Source organism: Macaca thibetana, chromosome 4, assembly GCF_024542745.1.
Source record: "Macaca thibetana thibetana isolate TM-01 chromosome 4, ASM2454274v1, whole genome shotgun sequence".
In the NCBI taxonomy this organism is placed as follows: Eukaryota; Metazoa; Chordata; class Mammalia; order Primates; family Cercopithecidae; genus Macaca; species Macaca thibetana.
In genome coordinates this window covers 57864107-57883411 of record NC_065581.1, presented here as the reverse complement: position 1 = coordinate 57883411, position 19305 = coordinate 57864107, and the positions used below count along the sequence as shown (strand labels likewise).

At 38.8% G+C, this 19305-nt stretch overlaps 3 protein-coding genes across 7 annotated transcripts in view; 1 reads left to right on the top strand and 2 right to left on the bottom strand.

Annotated features, from left to right (window-relative positions):
- DST (dystonin) overlaps positions 1 to 19305 on the top strand; it is a 1587602-nt gene that overhangs the window by 864115 nt on the left and 704182 nt on the right. The gene's annotated exons all lie outside the window — the stretch shown is intronic.
- On the bottom strand, positions 1048 to 13541 carry BAG2 (BAG cochaperone 2). Of its 2 annotated transcripts, XM_050788797.1 has the most exons (3): positions 13108 to 13541; positions 3827 to 3936; positions 1048 to 2203 (listed from the first exon to the last, which is right to left on the bottom strand). In XM_050788797.1, exons 1-3 carry the CDS (start codon positions 13218 to 13220, stop codon positions 1791 to 1793), a joined length of 636 nt encoding a protein of 211 aa, XP_050644754.1. In that variant the 5' UTR covers positions 13221 to 13541; the 3' UTR covers positions 1048 to 1790. The 2 variants fall into 2 exon arrangements, 1 of the variants encoding a protein (XP_050644754.1); XR_007725181.1 differs by lacking the exons at positions 1048 to 2203; positions 3827 to 3936 and adding an exon at positions 5804 to 10493 and having other exon boundaries at positions 13108 to 13202.
- Positions 15784 to 19305, bottom strand: part of ZNF451 (zinc finger protein 451) — a 376340-nt gene continuing 372818 nt past the window's right edge. For all 4 annotated transcript variants that reach the window (XM_050788773.1, XM_050788772.1, XM_050788774.1 and 1 more), the window contains one exon: positions 15784 to 17670. In XM_050788773.1, the coding sequence (XP_050644730.1) occupies positions 17624 to 17670 (47 nt within the window). In that variant the 3' untranslated portion in view covers positions 15784 to 17623. The remainder of the gene's footprint in view (positions 17671 to 19305) is intronic.

Sequence of the window (19305 nt, the reverse complement as noted above, 5' to 3'; positions counted from 1 at the left end):
CCTCCAAAAAAAAACTCCATTGCAAAAAAAATGGGAAAAACAATGCTAAGAATACCAAGGTCAAGGAGGCAGAACCAGAATAATTTGTGGTAGAAAAAGTCCTGGGCTGATGTGGAAGCCATGGGAAGCAGGGAGCAGTAGTAGTTCCCAGAGTGGAAGGGATTTACGAATGCTGACAATACTTGAGAACTTGAAGAAAACCTGACTATCCATTTCTTAATTTTCAAAAAGCTGGTCAAGAAAAAAAATGATGCACACAAAAAAATCATCTCACAGCCTGATGACAGCAAATCAGAGTCTGTTAACAAACCAAGTGGCTTTGCCATAGATAGAATTAATGTTTCCCATGAAATGGAAAGATTTAAATAAGGCAGAGTTGGAGCTGGCAAAGGAAGTAACATAAATGTCTTCAGATTTTAACTGCTTTTTATAAAGAGACTAACTTGGCATTTTTGTAGAGAAAAAGAAGTTCAATATTGCTTGCATTGAGAGAGAGAGACATATATAAAATCAGTTTGGATCCTGATTTGGTTTTTCAGTGTGAAGAATACCTACATTGAAATAAAAATTGATGTGTTCATTTCAAAATAGTATCTAGGGAAGTTGTTGCGTTTTTTGTATATCAACAGGACTAGTTACTTTAAACAAATAAGTGTTCTCTAGTTGCTTCACTTTATCACAGATAAAAGAAGAATCAACACACTGGCCAACCTTTTTAGTAAACAAAATGCAAACTAAGTGTTAATGCTCAGTGCTGGAAAGAGTTCAGTGAAATAGCTATATTTTATTTACTGAAAAAAGTATAAATTGCTATAACCTTTGTACAAAAAATTTTTAATAAGTGTGTGAGGCCATGAAAATGTCTATACCCTTTGATCCAATATAATTCACTGCTGGGCCTTTATACAGAGAAAATTGAAAACAAAAGAAGGAAAAAGCCCTGTGTACAAAAATATGTTGCAGTAATAGCAACAAGCTGGAAGCAACCTAAATGTCCGTAAGATGGGAATGGATAAAGAAAGATATAACTACACAAAATAGAGCTCATTAAGTTGACAAGCAGGCTTTATATCAGCATCTAACTTTTTTAAAAAGGCAAGTTACAATATAGGAATTCTAGAGAATTGATGCATTTGAGAAAAGATGAAGCAGATATATAATTGTTCACAGTGGCAAATTATAGGTGGTTTTCTCACATTTTATGTCATAGTTTCTTGTATATCAAAAAATACATTCATATTATGAGACACAGGAATCTTTACATCCAAAATAATTTGATATAGATGCCTTAACATTGCGGAATGAGACAACTTTGGAAAGATTCTTGTTTTGTGATTCCTTTTTATCCCTCTAAGCACAGTGCTTTGTTAACACTGTGTGTGTAGTAAATGTGTGTGCTGCTTAAGGTAAAGAATTTCTAGTCAACTAAATGCCCAAGGTGACTGCGTGATTCCACGCCAAAGCACAGGAAAAAGCAGTGATGCTTTTGCCCCTAGCTGAACACTTGTTTTCCCCCACAAACTGTATTCATCCACAGAATAGTGAAATATGCTAGATCCTAGTACAAGACGAGAATTCAATCTAAAAAATCTCTAGATAGATAATTAAAATATTGCTAGTTTTGTTATTCACAAAACTGAAGATACTTGATGGAATATTTTCCTCATCTGAAACAACTGTCAGTATCAACTAAGTGGTTATATCTAACATAAAGAACTAGTTATCAATTAAAATAATATTTTATCATTTTTACACCATGTGTATTGTGTAAATGCTGTTGGGTTTGAAGACTAATTGAATTTGCTTTCAGCATTTTGTTGCAGAGTTTTGGTACCAGCTCCTTTAGAATGCTCTAATAGCTTGATGGCCTTGTCAGAGTTTTCAATATTTCTAAGCAGAGTCTCTAATCTTCTCTTAATTTTCTTCTGATCTTCAAGAGCACAGCCAATTACTATGGATTGAAACTTCTGATCAACCGGCCCATGTGGCACCTCAGATGAACATGCACTGTAGAGCGACATTAAATGACTCTTGGCATTTCCCAAATCATCCAGAAACTTATTGACCACCTCATCAATAATCCTTGTGGCATGCTTTAGGGATTCTTGCTGCTGGGGGTTTCTAATTGTTTCTACTGACACTTCAACGGTGAGAGTTCTTCCCATCAAACGGTTTGCAGTCAGATTTAATTCTTCTCTTTCTCCTAAAATGTCAATCAATATGAGACATAAACTTATCTGTGTCAAGAACATTAAGGCATTTGTGACTAAATTTATTAAGTATCTGCTATGAAATTTTTTTAAAGATACAAGCTAAAATTATAGCATGTAAGATTAACTGATGAAATGTATTAGATTACAGAGAGAGGTTGTAGAATACCATTTCCTGACAATCTTTATATATGGGATACTAGATGACTTCTCAAATTGGCATGTTTGCAAAAGTTTGGGTAGGTATGCATTTGTAACTGGGATGGAGATCAAGTCTTAACCCTTTGAGCAGTAAGCACATATAGGATTTATGCTGGGTACAGCTCCAGAGATCAGATGTCCCAGATCTCTCCATAACGACATGTGCATTTATCAGAATACACTGCCCCAAATTTTGGTTGAGAAAATATAGCCATGATAGAAGATAAGCTGGCATCAATACTAGGCACTGACTTCATGCTTCTCCAGATAGAAACAGGACAGTGGTCTAAAGTCTTGACCGGCATGAGGAGCTCTATCAACATTTCATTATTTATATGAAAAAGTCAGCAATCTCCTGCTTCTGTAACTTCCTAATTCATTGATCTTTGGGCAGGACAGTGTAGAGACTAGATCATGGCCTACCATAGATGTGTAACAGTTTTGCTCTGGATTTAGATTGCTTACTTATCTCACCAGTCACTTGGCCCAGTAACATGTGGCCTGTGTGGCACCAAAGGAGCCCAAGTAGGAAGTCCAGTGCCAATAAAAAGAAAATCACAAGTGACCTATTTCTACCTATTACATGTTCTTCACATGAAAATGACAGCACAGGCTAGGCGTGATGTCACATGCCTGTAATCCCAGCACTTTGGGAGGCCGAGGCAGGCAAAATCACCTGAGGTCAGGAGTTCGAGACCAGCTTGGCCAACATGGTGAAACCCTGTCTTTACTAAAAATACAAAAATTAGCCAGGCGTGGTGGCAGGCGCCTATAATCCCAGCTACTCAGGAGACTGAGGCAGGAGAATCACTTGAACCCGGGAGGCGGAGGTTGCAGTGAGCCAAGGTCGCGCCACTGCACTCCAGCCTGGGTGACGAGTGAAACTCCATCTCATAAAAAGAAAAAAGAAAATGACAGCACATTTTTACATTCATGCCTTTTACTGGTCCTACAAGTTTCCTCATTTTCTCTGCATTTTGTCCCTCTCTTTATGTTGTACCTCAATTCATCTTTTTTTTTTTTTTTTGGTCTCTACTTCTCTGCTTCCATTCTTACCCTTTTTCCTCTGTGTTTTTTAATCTCTTGCAGTCCAGTAACTTGTGAAGAACTGAAGTTAGGAGTGTGAACCTGGGATAAAACACATGGCCTTACTGCTTGGGGCCAGCTCTTCTGAGCTTGCAGGCTTTTTCCTATCTCTCCCAGCCATGGCTTGGGGTAGAGAGCATGCTGGAAGAAATCTCTGAGTAAGTGGCTGCTATAATAAACTGACAGCTGCAGCTGCTCTCTGTGGCTCACATTAAATGCTGTGGCCTAGTATACGCATACCGAAAGTCAAGCAAAAATTGACCCACACTTATCATAAACTCTTTAAAGGAGTGTAAAAGACGAGCCCCTTCTGTGGAGATGGCTCTCACCGTCACTGATCTGCCTCATGTCCTGGCTATTTTGGATACTGTGGATCATTTCCAGAAGGATTTCTTTCTCTTGCTCAACAGCAGTTGCTGCTTCTCTCAAAGCTTCAACCCTATAGAAATTGGGAAAACAAAACGGTTATTGTATGCAGGATGTTCTTCCTATTAATTTTATCTCTCATTCAACCCAAATCAAGTTTAAAGATCACCAAACTTTTCAAAACTTCTTCATTTCTGCTTTAAAATTCTTTCATTTTTCTATTTTTTATCCACTTGCCTTTCTCCTATTTTCCTTCCAGCTCATGAGGCAATTCTATTTAGTGTTTATCTAATTAATAGTATTTGTTTTTACAAGATCTGTATTATTTGTATATTTTGAATTTATATCTCATTCTGTTTTTATTTTTTCACTTAGCATCCAGGATCCTATGTGTACTTTTTTTTTTTTTTTTTTTTTTTGGAGACAGTCTTGCTTTGTCCCCCAGGCTGGAGCACAGTGGCACGATCTCACTGCAACTTCTACCTCCCGCGTTCAACTGATTCTCATGCCTCAGCCTCCGGGCCCAGCTAATTTTTGTAATTTTAGTAGAGACGGGGTTTCGCCATGTTGGCCAGGCTGGTCTCAAACTGCTGGCCTCAAGTGATCTGCCCACCGCAGCCTCCCAAAGTGCTGGAATTACAGGTGTGAGCCATCACACCCAGCCCCCTATGTGTACTTCTAATCAGTTGGTGCTACATATTTTATAATATTCCATGTGTATACCTACCTGCTTTTCCTTCTCCACTCTCCCAGAGATGGACACTCAGGTTGTCTACCAACTTCTTATTACTACAAATAACACTTCTATGAATACATCTCCCCTTTGGATCTTGGTGAGGATTTCCTTAGGACATATACCAGGACAGAATTGCTGAGACAAAGGGTATGTGTACTCCGCTTTTGACTTAGTACTATGATTATTCTGCAGAATACCTGTACCTGTCCATTCTCCACAGCAAAGCACAGGAGTCCCCATATCCCTACCAACACTCCGCATTTGCCAACTTTCTATTTGCTGCCAGTGTAGTAGAAATACACTGGTATGTCAGGTTAACCTGCGTTTTCCTAATAATTTCAGACATCTCTTTGTATCCTTGTTAGCCTATTCATAGACTTTTCCTATTTTGTTTTTCTATTTTTAAACAGGAGTTACTGTCCCCTTGCTGATTTGTATACTCAAGAAATTCTTGTTGGTTACAGACATTGCAGCCATCTCTCATCCTCTCTTATATGAACCACGTCTGGGATGTCTGGCACTAAAGAGAGACTCTTATTTTGATGTGATCCAATTCATCTTTTTTTTTTTTTTTTTTTTTTTTTTTTTTGCCTTATAGCTTATGCTTTTGAAGTTTTGACCTAAGGTCTTCCCCCTACCCCTTGGTCATATTTTCCTATATTTTCTCTTATTAACTTTATAGTTCTACCTTCCTTATGTCTTTAATCCACCTAGAATCAACCCTTGTATGTAGTTAGTTAAGAATGTTGTTTTTTTTCCAAATAGCCATTTTCCCCAACATTATTTACCAAACAATCCATCTTTCCCCTAGCGAATGCGTATTAAGTTTCTCTCTAAAATCTCTATCCCATGCATTAGTGTATTTAACTGTTCTTATACTAGTGCCCAGTTTTGTTTTGTTTATAGCCTAGCCTTGTACTATACTTTAATATTTGATAGAACATGCCCCTCAATCTTCTTTAAAGATAACTTAGCTATTTATGGACTTTTACTTCTCCATATAAATTCTAGGGTACGTTTATTGTGTTTCTCAAAAAATGAGAGAAATTCGACATCTTTATAACGTCATTCTGTTTAAGAACATGATATATGTCTCTTCATTTATTCAGATCTTCTATAGAGTTCTCATGTATTCTTCATAGTAGTCTTTGTAGATATTGTTGCTCTTGTGAATTTGTATTTTCTAGTTGATTTTTACTGGTTTGAGAAGTGTTGTCTTTGTAGGTTTATCTTGTCACTGGCGACCTTGATTTACATGTATTCATTTTAGTGTTCAGTCTGTTGATTCTGTTGGTTCTTCTAGGTAAATGATCATATCCATATCATCCATAGTTTTTATTTCCTCCTTCCCAATCCTATTACTTTTCTATTACTTTTTTTTTTTTAAGAAAAGGTCCTTCAGTACTGTATTAAACAGTGGCAATGATGGGGTATCTTTGTCTTTTCCCAAATTTAAGGGAAAGTCTCTGTGGCTTTTTTGTGTAAAACCCTCATCAAACTATAGAAGCGCTACTTTCCCCACTTCACTCAACTGCACACACATGCACTCACACTATACATACACATGAATGTGCCCAGTCACTAAAAAACTAAGCTGTGGAATCATGAGAGCAAAATAAAAATATACATATTGTATATTTAACATGTTGTGTACTTCCAGGGTACCTTATTATTATGAATTACAGTAAGTTGCCAACTTTTGCAAAATGAAATAGTGACAGACCTATTCCCAGTATTTGGATGGTCTTAGAAGTTCATGAGAGATCTAATCCTAACTGCTGTCTTAAGTGTGCACAGAAAGAACAACTTCACCAATGTTTTAGCATGTTCAATTCCATAAAAGGATCTTCCCCCTACCCCAAGCACACACGTGCCTTTTCCCCTTCGGTTACCCACCTGTTATACCCCAAAATAGTACTGACAGGCTGCAACATCACAGGATATCTTTATTCTTCAAGATATTAAATATATGTCAAAGTCTGTGTTTATAAGAGCCACTAAAAGCAAAGAACTGGGAAGAATCTCATGTGACAAATTTGGCTAGAGAACACAATCAAAATACAATATTCTACAAAGTAACAGTAATGCAAGTATCAGGCCCTATTCCAGGACCATTCACTATTTACTTAAACATTTTACATTAGCAATCTCTCAGAAAGATAAACTAGGGCCCAGAACATAGGAAAGAGACTGAGTTGGCACTAAATATTTATGCTAAAAGCACAAACCATGACTCCAATATTTAGACAAATGACACAGGTGAATCATTTGATTGGTAAATGAGAAGATGCTGAAAGAAGAGATTAATTTTTCAACACTTTTTCGGCTGGTATTCAGTTGTAAGATGATAAGAGAGAACAACACTATTCTGAAAAGGAAGGTTTCATTTACGAGTTACAGCAATAAGTTCATGTTCTTAAAATAAAAAAAGACATTCTAGAAAAAAATAATAAGCCTATCATTCATATGAAAAAATATTTTATCATTAAATGACACCAAATAATTAGATGGTACTGCTAAATTTTGTGTTTCTGGGACCCCCCCCAACCCCACAAGGCTTTTTAAAATACATAATAGAAATTACCAGGGCATTATCCCTGTGAAAACCAGATTTTATCATTTATAGACCTTCTTATATACATTTTTATGTATACTTTTTTCATTTCATGCAAAGGTAAAATGTCATTCCCAGAATGTAAAGATCTCAGGGTTTATTTGGCAACATGGGCTTTTCATGTCCGATTCCCTCTTCAGGTAGCATTCTTTCTCCCTGACCCTTGTCTACTGGGTGATTCCTTTTCAAAACCCAATCACTTTGGCAGGAATTGTTTCCTTAGCTTCCCCTATCCCCTCCCTTAAGGCAATTCATGCTCCCTTTGGCCCTGGTCCATCCATTTACTCTCTGGACTACCTCATATTTTACATTTTTTCTTTTAAAAAGCTGAACCTAGAGCTCTACTTAATTTAAGTAATGTTTGTATTGTTCATCAGCTATTGCTATCCTTAAACTCATATACATGTCTTTTGTCTACAATTTTTCCATTAGTTCTAGAAAATTCTTGGCCGTTGTATCTTTGAATATTCCCTGTCTCCCATTCTATTATTTTCTTCTGGAACTCTGGTTAGAGAAATGTTGGACCATCTCACTTTATCCTTCATGTTTCTTAATATCTCATCTGACAACACTTTTCTTGGCGGAGAGGGGCAGTTCTGTTTTTACTAACAGATCCTGGAAGCAGCTACACGTCCAAATTGGGAAAGAACTTTTCCTCACATCAAGGCTGGCCTGGGCTGTGCTCCTGTAAAACTCTCTGCATGAAATCACAACTAAGCAGGCTTTGACAAAAAGACATTTTAGAGTACTCAATAGGAAGACAAAACCGGAGCGCATGCATCCTCAGCTAGCCCCCAGGTCTTGGGCACCTCACAAACCTCTGCAGCCTCAGTATCAAAACGGCAAACTGCTGGGAGACTTAGGGGAGTACAACAGCAATTTTGCCTAAACTGTGGCTACTATTAATATGTCAGCTAATACAGTATGCAGTGATAACTGCGCCAGCAGTGCCACTACTAGCTGTGCAAAGGGGTCAGTCGCCTATGAAACAGGGATAATAAGGAAACAGTGCTTGGGACTAAATGAAGTAAAGCAGGTAGAGTGTAACTGACTGATAGCACTGACTAAAAAAATTACACACACACACAAGTTAATATGTATAATGTGTCTAGAATTGGCACTGGCATGTATTTATAGTAATAATAGCTATTATATTCTTACCATTATGAATGTGGGCTTATTTATTAATGAGAATTTGTGCTTTCATAAAAAGGAGGGAAAATGGCAAATGCTCATACCATGATTTGAAAGAAATAATTTCTAAAACAGGTTTGTTTTTTCTTTTGAGATGGAGTCTTGCTTGGTCATCCAGGCTGGAGTGCGGTGATGTGATCTCAGCTCACTGCAACCTCTACCTCCAGGGTTCAAGTGATTCTCCTGCCTCAGCCTCCCAAGTAGCTGGGACTACAGGCATGCACTACCATGTCTGGCTAATTTTTGAATTTTTTATTAGAGATGGTTTTTACCATGTTGGCCAGGCTGGTCTCAAACTCCTGACCTCCCCAGGTGATCTGCCCACCTCGGCCTCTCAAAGTGCTAGGATTACAGGAGTGAACCACCACGCCTGGCCTAAAACAGGTTCTTAAACTCATAGTTCTGTCTCTTATTCCGTACTCCTATATCAAAAGAATGCTATAATGATCACTTTTAGGCAATGTAAAATTCTGAAGGGTTTCCCTAATTGCCAAAATATTAAATTACATTTACTGTCAAGACATTTTGGTGTAAAAGAAGGGACTAGTGTTTTTAGTGTGAAGAGCCACTCTTCAGTGGCATGTCCTTAGGCAAGCCACTTCATCCTTATGGACCCCACTTCCCTCCTTTCTAGGAGAGAGAGCATGTGCCCTCCACCTAACTCAAAGAGTTTTTAAAGTTTCAAATAACAACGTATATTAAGCGTTCTTTTAAATTACAGGCTGTTATACAATATTATCTATGATGCCATCTTGTTTTGTGACTCCTGGAACACAGGCACACCCTAACATGAAACTTTAAGCCAGACGAATGATCCCTATCACCCCCGACCCCAGCCCTTCACTACCTGGGTGCAGGTTAGGCCACAACGAAAGAATGACAGGAAGGCAGAAGGAGCCACTATGTCATAAGTTTTGGGAAACACGTAACAACCCAATCTCCCAGTCCTATGATTTTCCCCCCTGCCAGTCTCCAAAACCCATCTCCCAAACATCTTCATTACCATCTTGAGCTTTCTATGAGCTACCCAATACCTAGCACATAGTGGGTGTTCAGTAGCCCCTGAATTTAAGGCCAATTTAGATTGAATTTTTATCTCTTTGAGGAAACTCATCTATTCATCCATATATCATTCCTACATTTTGAAATGTGACATATTTAAGAAAATTCAGGCATAAAGTATTAGAGCCTGGAGAGCCAGGCTTCCTGGGTTCAAATGTGGAGTTTACTGCTTTCTAGTTGTGTGACTTTGGACAAGTCATTTAAGCTTCTAAGCGTCAGTTTCCCTATCTGTAGAATGGTGATAATAGTAACTTCCACAAAGACATGGGGCCTGGCATATAGTCCATGTACATTAAATGAATAAACAATAGCATGTGTTTTAGAAAAGACTTTCACACTATGTTTTTCCTCTGCTCTCACACTGTAACAACACAGAAGACTACTGTGACCAAATATGTGGGGGATTTTCCCCACCAACAAGCAGTGGACAGCAGCTAAGTATCCTCCAACTCAGTTCCAGTACTATCTACACCTGGACAGTGTCAGATTCCACAAGTTGAAGGCTCAGTCCCCAAGACCCCACTCCCCACCGCTGCAAGTCTAGGCCTCCAGAACTTCCGACCAACTGGCTTCAAATTGGGGTTCCCATGTCCCCCTCTTTGGGTTTAACTTGCTGGAGCAGCTCACAAAATTCAGGGAAACACTTACTTATATGTACCAGTTTATTATAAAGGGTATTACAAAGGACATGGATGAAGAGATGTGTAGCGTGAGGTACAAGGAGTAAGGGGCACAAAGCTTCCATGCCGTCCCTGGGCACATCACCTTCCAGGAGCCTCCACATGTCCAACTATCTGGAAGCTCTCCAAACCCTGTCCTTTCGGGTTCTTATGGAGGCTTGCTTCATTATATAAGCATGAATGATAACCATGTAGAAATGTGACTGGACAAAATGGGTATGCTCTCACTCTAACACAAGACCAGTCTATTCAGATTCTTCTTGGCCTCTGGGTGTTGAATTCCTTCCTCCAGGGCATGGGACAGGACCCTCTCTGGAATGAGGGTCTTTTGACCCACAATCAGACTAGAAACAAGGCAGGCGAAAGAAGGTCAGACAGAGATTCTTTTTCCTGAGGCCTAAAGCACCCCAACATTATAACGTAAGACTGTCATAAGGGTTATGGGAGTTATGAGCCAGGAACTGTGGATGAAAACATTATATATATATATATAAAATTGTAATATAGTATTTTTTATAAATTACAATAATTGTTAAAAAGTAACAAGCAAGATGGTTTGAGCCACTGAGGAATGCAAAACTCAGACTCCATTTAGAATTGATCATAAAAGCAGGGAGAAAAGGGAATCACCTCTGTAGAAGGAAGAAATACAGAAGACAAAATGCAGTCTAAAAAAAGGGCTAGTGTACTGATAAATTCCATTAGAGATAAATGGAAATCCTTTAACAGTTTGTAGAACTGCTGCCAAACATTTTAATCATGTAGATCAGTTCATACTCCAGGTCATGAAGTATGAAATTTCTTCCACAATTGACAGGATGATGTGGTTAGGGAACATTACGTGCACACTTCTAAGTACAAACGGTAAGGTTTTATTCTACCCAGTTACACTACTTTATTAGTTAACATAAAATCAAACTATTAGAGCAAAATTACATATGAGTTTCATGTTTTCATTTAAAAATCGATCTTGTACGCATGATTCTAGTTTTTAATAGTGTAGTGTTCTATGCCATTGCCCATGTGGTTTCAAAAAAACACTTTAATAGGATCAATGTTAGCATTTTTCTCTATTTTTGCTTACCTTAGGAAATCCTTCCTTTTCAGCTAGTATTACTTTTTTAAAAAGAAAAAAAAGGCCTACAAAAGTCTAGAATTACTAAAAAAAGTCCTTGAAATGAACAGCCACATATTAATCACTTTTCTCCTCAGCTCAAATGTTAATTAAGCAAGTTGTAATTTAATCACTGATGTGCAGTAATCAGAATTCATTTTACATTAATCAAACATTAGAATATAATAATATTCAAAACCTGAGGCTTTCTTTTTAAGAGGAGCACTTCAGAGGGCTTTTGTACCTACCACATGTGAGGCATTAATTCAAGTTTGAGGACAATGACTCAGCTTGAAGGAAGGCGGGGTGGAGTAACATCCTCCCCATTCCTTTAGGAAAAAATCTTTTCTTTCTAACTAGGGGAGAGCGAGTGAAGTGGTTGAGAACATGCCCTCAACGTTCTGAAGACATGGAGAGAGGTGTGTTACTTGTTATGCGGCTCCCTAAAAAGAAACATCAGTTAGAGGGACTTCCAGTAACTGAGGCCACCAATTTCTACTTGCGCTTTACTTTTTCTGGGAGTGGAACGGGTCAGGTTTGCTAGTATTGTGAAAATCCATGAGGAAGCATTATTTCTCTCTTCCACTTGCCTCATTCTGAGTGGAACCCCAGAACCTTGTGTAGGGCTTAGGTTTCTCTGCTGCCATCCAAGAAATTATTTTGAGTGGAGAATCTCTCACTCTCTGGCTCTTTTCTCCCAATAGTAACAATAATAATGCCTTACTTGTTAAAAGAGATGCCGTGGTTTTGAAGTATTTTCTAGGCAAACGGACACTTCATATTTGGGTGTATTAATGGAGGGAGATAAAACACACATGCAGTGTTTCCTGAACTTTTTGGCTCACATGCTTCTTTGCTCATGCACAACCTAGAGAAAACTATGGAACCAACTCCTGTGTACAGTTTCAGGGAATTCCAGGTGCCTAACAAGGTTTTCTTTTAACTACAGTTGCTCACAAAATTTACACAGTAACTTGAGACAAACGTTCACAGGAAGTAGATAAAACTTTTCAATATACCGTTAAAGTCTTTCCAAAAATCTATTAACATTACATTGTTTAGAAATTCTGTACAAGTCTACTACTATATTACCTAATAAAATCTTAAGCAAGAAAAAGGGAAAACTATCTTTTCATACTTTCAGGCCAGTGACTAACACTTCGTCTTCTATGTAGGGAGGTGCCCAATAAATACTGAGAGACAAACGGAACCGCGGAATCCCGTTCGCCAGGTCAGGGCATAAAGAGAAGCCGCAACGTCTTTACTGCACGAAGCACCCGGTAACTTACTGCCTACCCCTCACTCCTCTCTAATCTTTGGTCTCAATGGATTGCTGGGTTGGTTTTGTTTTATTCATTTTTGCTCTTTTAGTGTTCTGAAGCAAGGAAACTTAACTTCACGTGGAGGGCCACTGTAAACTGCTGCCTCCCTTAAAAATGTATGACGGGAGAAGAGTAAGTTAAAAACATTTGGGGCCACACAGAAGGTTCTAGAAGCTCTGCAGACCCACGCTGCCACAGTCGTTAATCGCATGGAATCTCACCTCTTAACTTTTATCTCCTCTTTTTCCTGCTCCCCAACACCTAGGTAAGTTAATCAAAGTGTGGCCACCATCACGCCCTCACAGGTTTAGCTTACAATGCGTTTTCTCTTGGACCAGGGGAGAAAATGCAAGAAATAAACAAAACTACACCACGTCCATCCACAACAAATCTCAACAAGCAACTTCTGTTGCCGCAGCCTCACTGTGCCCCAGGGCCCGGCCCGCCACACGCGGCCTCCGTCCGCTAACCGCCCGCGCGGCGAGCAGAACGCCCGAGACCGCCCGCCCGCCCGCGGCTCACCTGAGCTCCAGCTGGTCCAGGCTCTCCAGCAGGCGGCTGGAGCGGTCGGCCATGGAGGAGGAGCGGCAGAAGCGCCCCTCGTTGGCTTTAGCGTTGATCTTCGCCTGAGCCATCTAAGCCTCCGACGCGGGGCAGCCGAGAGGTCACCGGCCCCTCCGGCGGCGGCGAGTGGAGCGCTCCTCGGGCTGCAGGCGTCGCCGTCACCACGCGGGCGCCCGCCCTCCCTCTGACGCCCGCGGGGGCAACCCGGGAGGACTCGCCGACACCGCGGCTGCCGCGTGGCCAAAGAAGGGCAGGCGCGGCGCCCGCGGGGCTCGGGGACGCCGGGCCTGGGAGGGGGCTGCAGCGGCTGGAATTACAGGTTCGCGGGCCACAGGGGCTCGAGGATGGGCCGACAGGGGCTCGGGCCTGGGGAGCGCAAGTCTCTGAGGCACGGGGAGGGGCAGACGCAGAGACTGAGCGCCTAATGTGGCCAGCGGATCGTCTGCTCCTCGGACCCAGGAACTACCCGAAGCCCGCCCGGACCCACAGACCACCCCCAGCTCCGCCCCGCGTGGCCCCGCCTCTTCGTGCAGCCTAAAAGTAACCAACTTCCCCCACACGAAGGTTCCTATCGGTCGATGGGTTGTGGGTGTATTGCTCAGTGATGGCTTCGTTTAGTTTCTTCCAGCACCCATAATTCAAAGCAAGAACAACGACATTAAGGGTCCTGTGATATAGGGAGAAAAGGTCCTTTTGTGAAACAGAAGGCAGTTAAGTGCAGCTCCTAGGCAGCTCACACTCACCTGACCTTCCTGTTACCACTTTATACTAAGACGAGAGTAACGAATGCCCGGACAACGCTGAAGCTATTAAGTAAAAAAGAAAAAGCTACTCCATCTTTCCCTATCTAGGTAGATGTAGGAAACAAAGTGAATTTACTTCATTTTTATCATTCTAAGGATTACAGGTGTGAACCACCACGCCCGGCTTAATGAAGGAGTTTTTAATTTTTGCTATTAAAATTATTCCTGTTGAGTGAGCCGAGATCTCGCCACTGCACTCCAGCCTGGGCAACAGAACGAGACCTTGTCTAAATAAATAAATATTCTGAGTGAAATAATTGGCATTAAGAAGTCCTCAACTTTTAATTTTTTTTTTTTTTTTTTTTTTGAGACCGAGTCTCGCTCTGTGGCCCAGGCTGGAGTGCAGTGGCCGGATCTCAGCTCACTGCAAGCTCCGCCTCCCGGGTTCACGCCATTCTCCTGCCTCAGCCTCACAAGTAGCTGGGACTACAGGCACCCGCCACCACGCCCGGCTAGTTTTTTGTATTTTTTAGTAGAGACGGGGTTTCACCGTGTTAGCCAGGATGGTCTCGATGTCCTGACCTCGTGATCCACCCGTCTCGGCCTCCCAAAGTGCTGGGATTACAGGCTTGAGCCACCGCGCCAGGCCAACTTCTAATGTTAACAAAAAGATGCAGTAGGCCTCTAGGTCAGGCACCAGCTGTCGGTAAAAGATGGAATAGAGCTGAGGATACAAAGATTAGTCTACTTAAAAAGTTAGGTTTTGGTCCCCTCTCCTGATAGCTCTATGCCTCTCACTGCAAGGATGTTAATGTACACGGCACAGAAAATGATAGATAATAATAGTCTAAAGCTGAACCAGCACCTTTAATCAGAGATCAAAGTCATTTAAATACTTGAACAGAGTTGAAGCCCTTAAGGCTGGATCCCAATTCCCTCTGAACTCATTCTAAATCCTAATTAACTCTTGGGGTAGGGGATTATTTGACCTTATTAAAAATACTTTATCATGACACAAACGAAAACAAAACACATTTTGTGAGTGGTTTGAAAGTCTATCAAGTGACTTTAGAATCATCCTGAACTCTTTTTCTCTCATATCCTAGATCCACCTCATTAGTAAATCCCATTAATTTTACCTTCAGAATATATCCAGATTCTTCCCAATTCTACCGCCACCATTCTGGTTCATGCTACCTGGTAAGTTACTATCTGAAGTACTACAATACCTTCCTCTCTGGTCTCCGTGCTTCTACTCTTGCCTCTCATGTACATGTTATCTCAGTGCAGCAACTACAGCAATCCTAAATTAGGCAGATCATACCATTTATTCTCAGAAACCTTCAATCGCTCCTTACCTCGGAGTAAAAGCCAAGGTCATTAGAAAAAACTCAAGTTCATTTCCTATTACTCTCTTAGCTCATCCTCTCAGTGATACTAGTCTTCCTGCTTTTCCTTGAATATACTAAGCTCCTGTCTGGACCTTCCCCTCCTCCACCTGGAACTCTCTTCCCTATATATATTTTCATCCTCATTCCCTCACCTTCTTCAGGTTTTTGCTCAAGTTTACGTATCAGTGAGATCTTTTCTGACCACCCTATTAAAAATAGCAAGCCTCCCTGCAACTCCCTGTCCCTGCACTATTTATTCCCTTCATTTTCCTTCGTTACATGTATCACCATCAGATATGCAGTTTTATTTGCTTGCTTACTAACATTGTACAATCTCCTTCTCTCCACCAATGTGTGCTCCACAGAGGGGTAAAGGGCTTTGTTTTGCTTACTGGTATATTCCAAGTGCTTAGAATAGTTGCTGGCACATGGTTGGTACAATAAATATTTTGTGACTGAATGAATTAATGAGTGAATGATGTAATGAAAAGATAAGCATCTTTGTCAATGTTAGAAACATTTACTTTTGATGATAATCCATATAACTTTCTCTAATGTTACACAGCGATTACATCTCCTTTTGTCTAAATTAAAGCCAAAGTATGAATTTTAAGATGATTTTTAATTATTTAACAGGTAGAAATACAATCAGTGACAATTATCAATTAAAACATTAAACAACCCAGTTACCTTTTCTTAAGAGTCATGATGAAATATCCCTTTCCTGTTATATCAAAAGCCTTATTCTCTACCACACACACCACAAAAGCTTCTTAATAGAGCATCAGTGTCCATGACACCTTTGTGTAGAATCTCTGGCAACAAGGAGCTGTCTCCTCTTGCCCTGCCCCCACATCTGCTTAACCACTCATCTTTCTGGAATGCCTCTTTTGCTCCTCACTATTTTGTGAGCTCCCGCAGATGTGTTTAAGGTCCAGCTCAGTGACTATCTCCTAGAGCCTTGCTTGACCACTTAAACATACAAACTAAAAGCAAAATGTGGTCATTTTGGAAAGATGATTGATAAATTCTCAAGCCACAATGTCTACTTTTAAAAAAATGCAAGCAGGGAGGAACAGAAGTGACATATCAAGAAATTAAAAACACAACTTGTAGATTGAAAAGACTATAGTAATAAAAAAAATTCACTTTCACACTAAAATATTTAGTGTTACAGAGAAGGAACAAAATTCTAGCCTTTATATTTTGTCTTAAATATAAAGGAAAGCTTTATATTTATGGAAATGTTTTTAAGTTTGGTAAATAATTACTACTAAAAATTTTTAAAGATAAGACATTTCTGCTCAAATAACATGAAGCATATACACAAAGATCATATGACAAGCCCTTCTTAGTCTTCTACTTATGTCGTATTTTATATTACTCACAATGGGGCCTCAATATTTAAGAATTAATATGTAATACCAAATGAAGGAAACTGACAATTCAGTGAATAACTAAACTGAAGACATTCTATATGAAATAAAAATTTTAAAGAGTTAAGGAAGATTATTCCTGAGTAGGCTTTCAACATTATTTCTTGAAGATATTGTTTACACGTATAAAAAAGGACTAGTATTATGAAAAATAATTTTATGCAAATATTTTGACACCATTCCCTTTAAACAGGAGATCATACAAGTCACATAAAAGTCTAAGCAGGTAAAAGGAATGGAAATTGTTTCATTTAAATTATTTCTTAAAAATTAAGGTGTATTTTTTATTTTAGCAATGTGCTGCTCTAATTAAAGCAATAATTCACATCTGCATGGCACCCACAAAGAACACTGCTGATAAAATTTTAAGTGTTTCCATGATCAGTTTCCATTACCCTCTTCTAATAAACATAAACAAAGATCTCAAAGGTAATATATAATAGTGCCACATGAGAAGTAGAATTTATGGAAAACTTGACCTATGTCACCTTTTTTATATTCATTTTCACTCCTAAAAAAATAAACTAGAATCATTTGTACAGTACAAATAAAATTAAAGAACTAATGCTATTTGGGAAACAACTATTAAGAGCTTTCCTTTTTTTTTTTTTTAAATCCTTTAAATCTAAATATATAAATTCAAAGTTAACTGGGAAACTGTTATACCTATATTAGAATACATGATTTATATTTGCATGAACATGTATTCTATTCCTTCTGTACATGTTTGCACATTAACACAAAAATACAAAACAAAGATCAAATTTTGAACATATGAAAGCAAAACCATGTTTTCAAATACATTTGTAATAGTGGATTTCTGGTCTCCTTTAGAAAACAAACTCAAGAATTCATTATCTGAGTCTCTTCAAGGCCACTTGATGTTGTGTGGTAATATCTTTAATTACATTTCCTCAAGACTTCTTCTAATAGCTTCTTCTAATTCCACATCTGCATTAAAAAACATAGAATTTTAATACTTAGGGCAGAAAACTACTCAACATGTGCTATATTTTTTTAAGTTTCATCAACTGTATTCATCTTTTCAAGAAGGAAAGTAAAATCACAATGGAAAAATATAGGATAACTTGGCAGTTTCTCTACCAAAAATTTGAGTATTTTGAAATATGAAAATCTAGATATGATCTTGATTGAATTTTATATATGAACTTAGTGTGCTAAGGAACTTGCAAGTTAATTCCACTTAGGGATGTAGAAAGTCAACAAACTTTTAAAATCACTGACAGGTAATAACTTATTTCAACATAAAATCTATATCACTTATTTCCTAAAAGACTCGAGGTGATACATATAAGACTTTAAACAGAAAGGCAACTCCATGAAATGACAAAATGTCACAGGCCATTAAAAATTTAGTTTAATTTTTAATTATACCTCAATAAAGCTGGGGAAAAATTAGCTTCAAGCATCCTAGCATCTAAGGTAGTGAAACTCATAGCCACATAAATGTCATCTGAGAAGCATATAATATAGGCTGTATGGAGATGTATGTAAACTCATTTGACAAATATTTATTGAATGCCCATTATATACCAGGAACAGCAATGTAACAGTGAACAAGACAGACATTACTAGGTTCACAATAGTTGGGTTACATCTCCTCCTTGGGAATGATGCTAAAATCCAGGAGGGTGAAATTTGGTGTCAATTTCTTGGCCTTCACTAGCTTCTCACACCAGATTTATCTCATCCTATCTGGTCCACAGTCTCTCAGAGGCTACTTGGCTGCAGGCACCAGTGATCTCCCTAAGATACAACTGCATGTTCCTCTGAGTTGGGACACTAGTGTTGTCTAATTTAAAGTACCACAAACTAGCATGAACTGTGTATCAAGTTAAAGCTACACTCTAGGATCAGTTAGTTGCCCCTAAGATGAATTAAAAGGGATGAGGAAATGTAAAGAAAAGCGAAGACACTCTTACCAAAGAAAAACAAGGGGACAAGACTTGTTTAAGATATGAACACTTATTATAAAGTTACAGTAATTAATAATGTGGTACTAGTGCAAGAATAAATAGATCAAAGGAACAGCACAGACAGCTCAGAAACAGACCCATGCATATATGGATATTGGATTTACAACAAAGGTAGCACTACAGAATGATAGGGAAAGGTCTTTTTAATAAATGATAGTAGGTTATATGTATACGTATATATATATATGAAATAGTCTAACACAATGTCTGTTTTACAATTAAAGTTATAAAAATTTTTGAGCTAAAATTCAAAATCTGAAGTATGGTTTATACTAAATGTTTCAAGTACAAGTTTCAAGTGTTATGTAGTGTACATAATTGTATGTGCTATACTTTTATACAACTGACAACAGCATCACCACAAACACATGAGTAATGTGTTGTGCTGCAACATGAAGATGGCTATGACACCACTAGGCAATAGGAATTTTTTAGGTCTATTATAATTTTATGGGACCACTGTTTCCCTACTTAAAAGTAGGGAAAAGCTTACAGAATAAGGATATAAAGAAAATATTTCTCTATAGCTGTACAAAATGTTTGTGTTTTAAGTGTTATTACAATAGAGACAAAAAGTTAAAAATTTTAA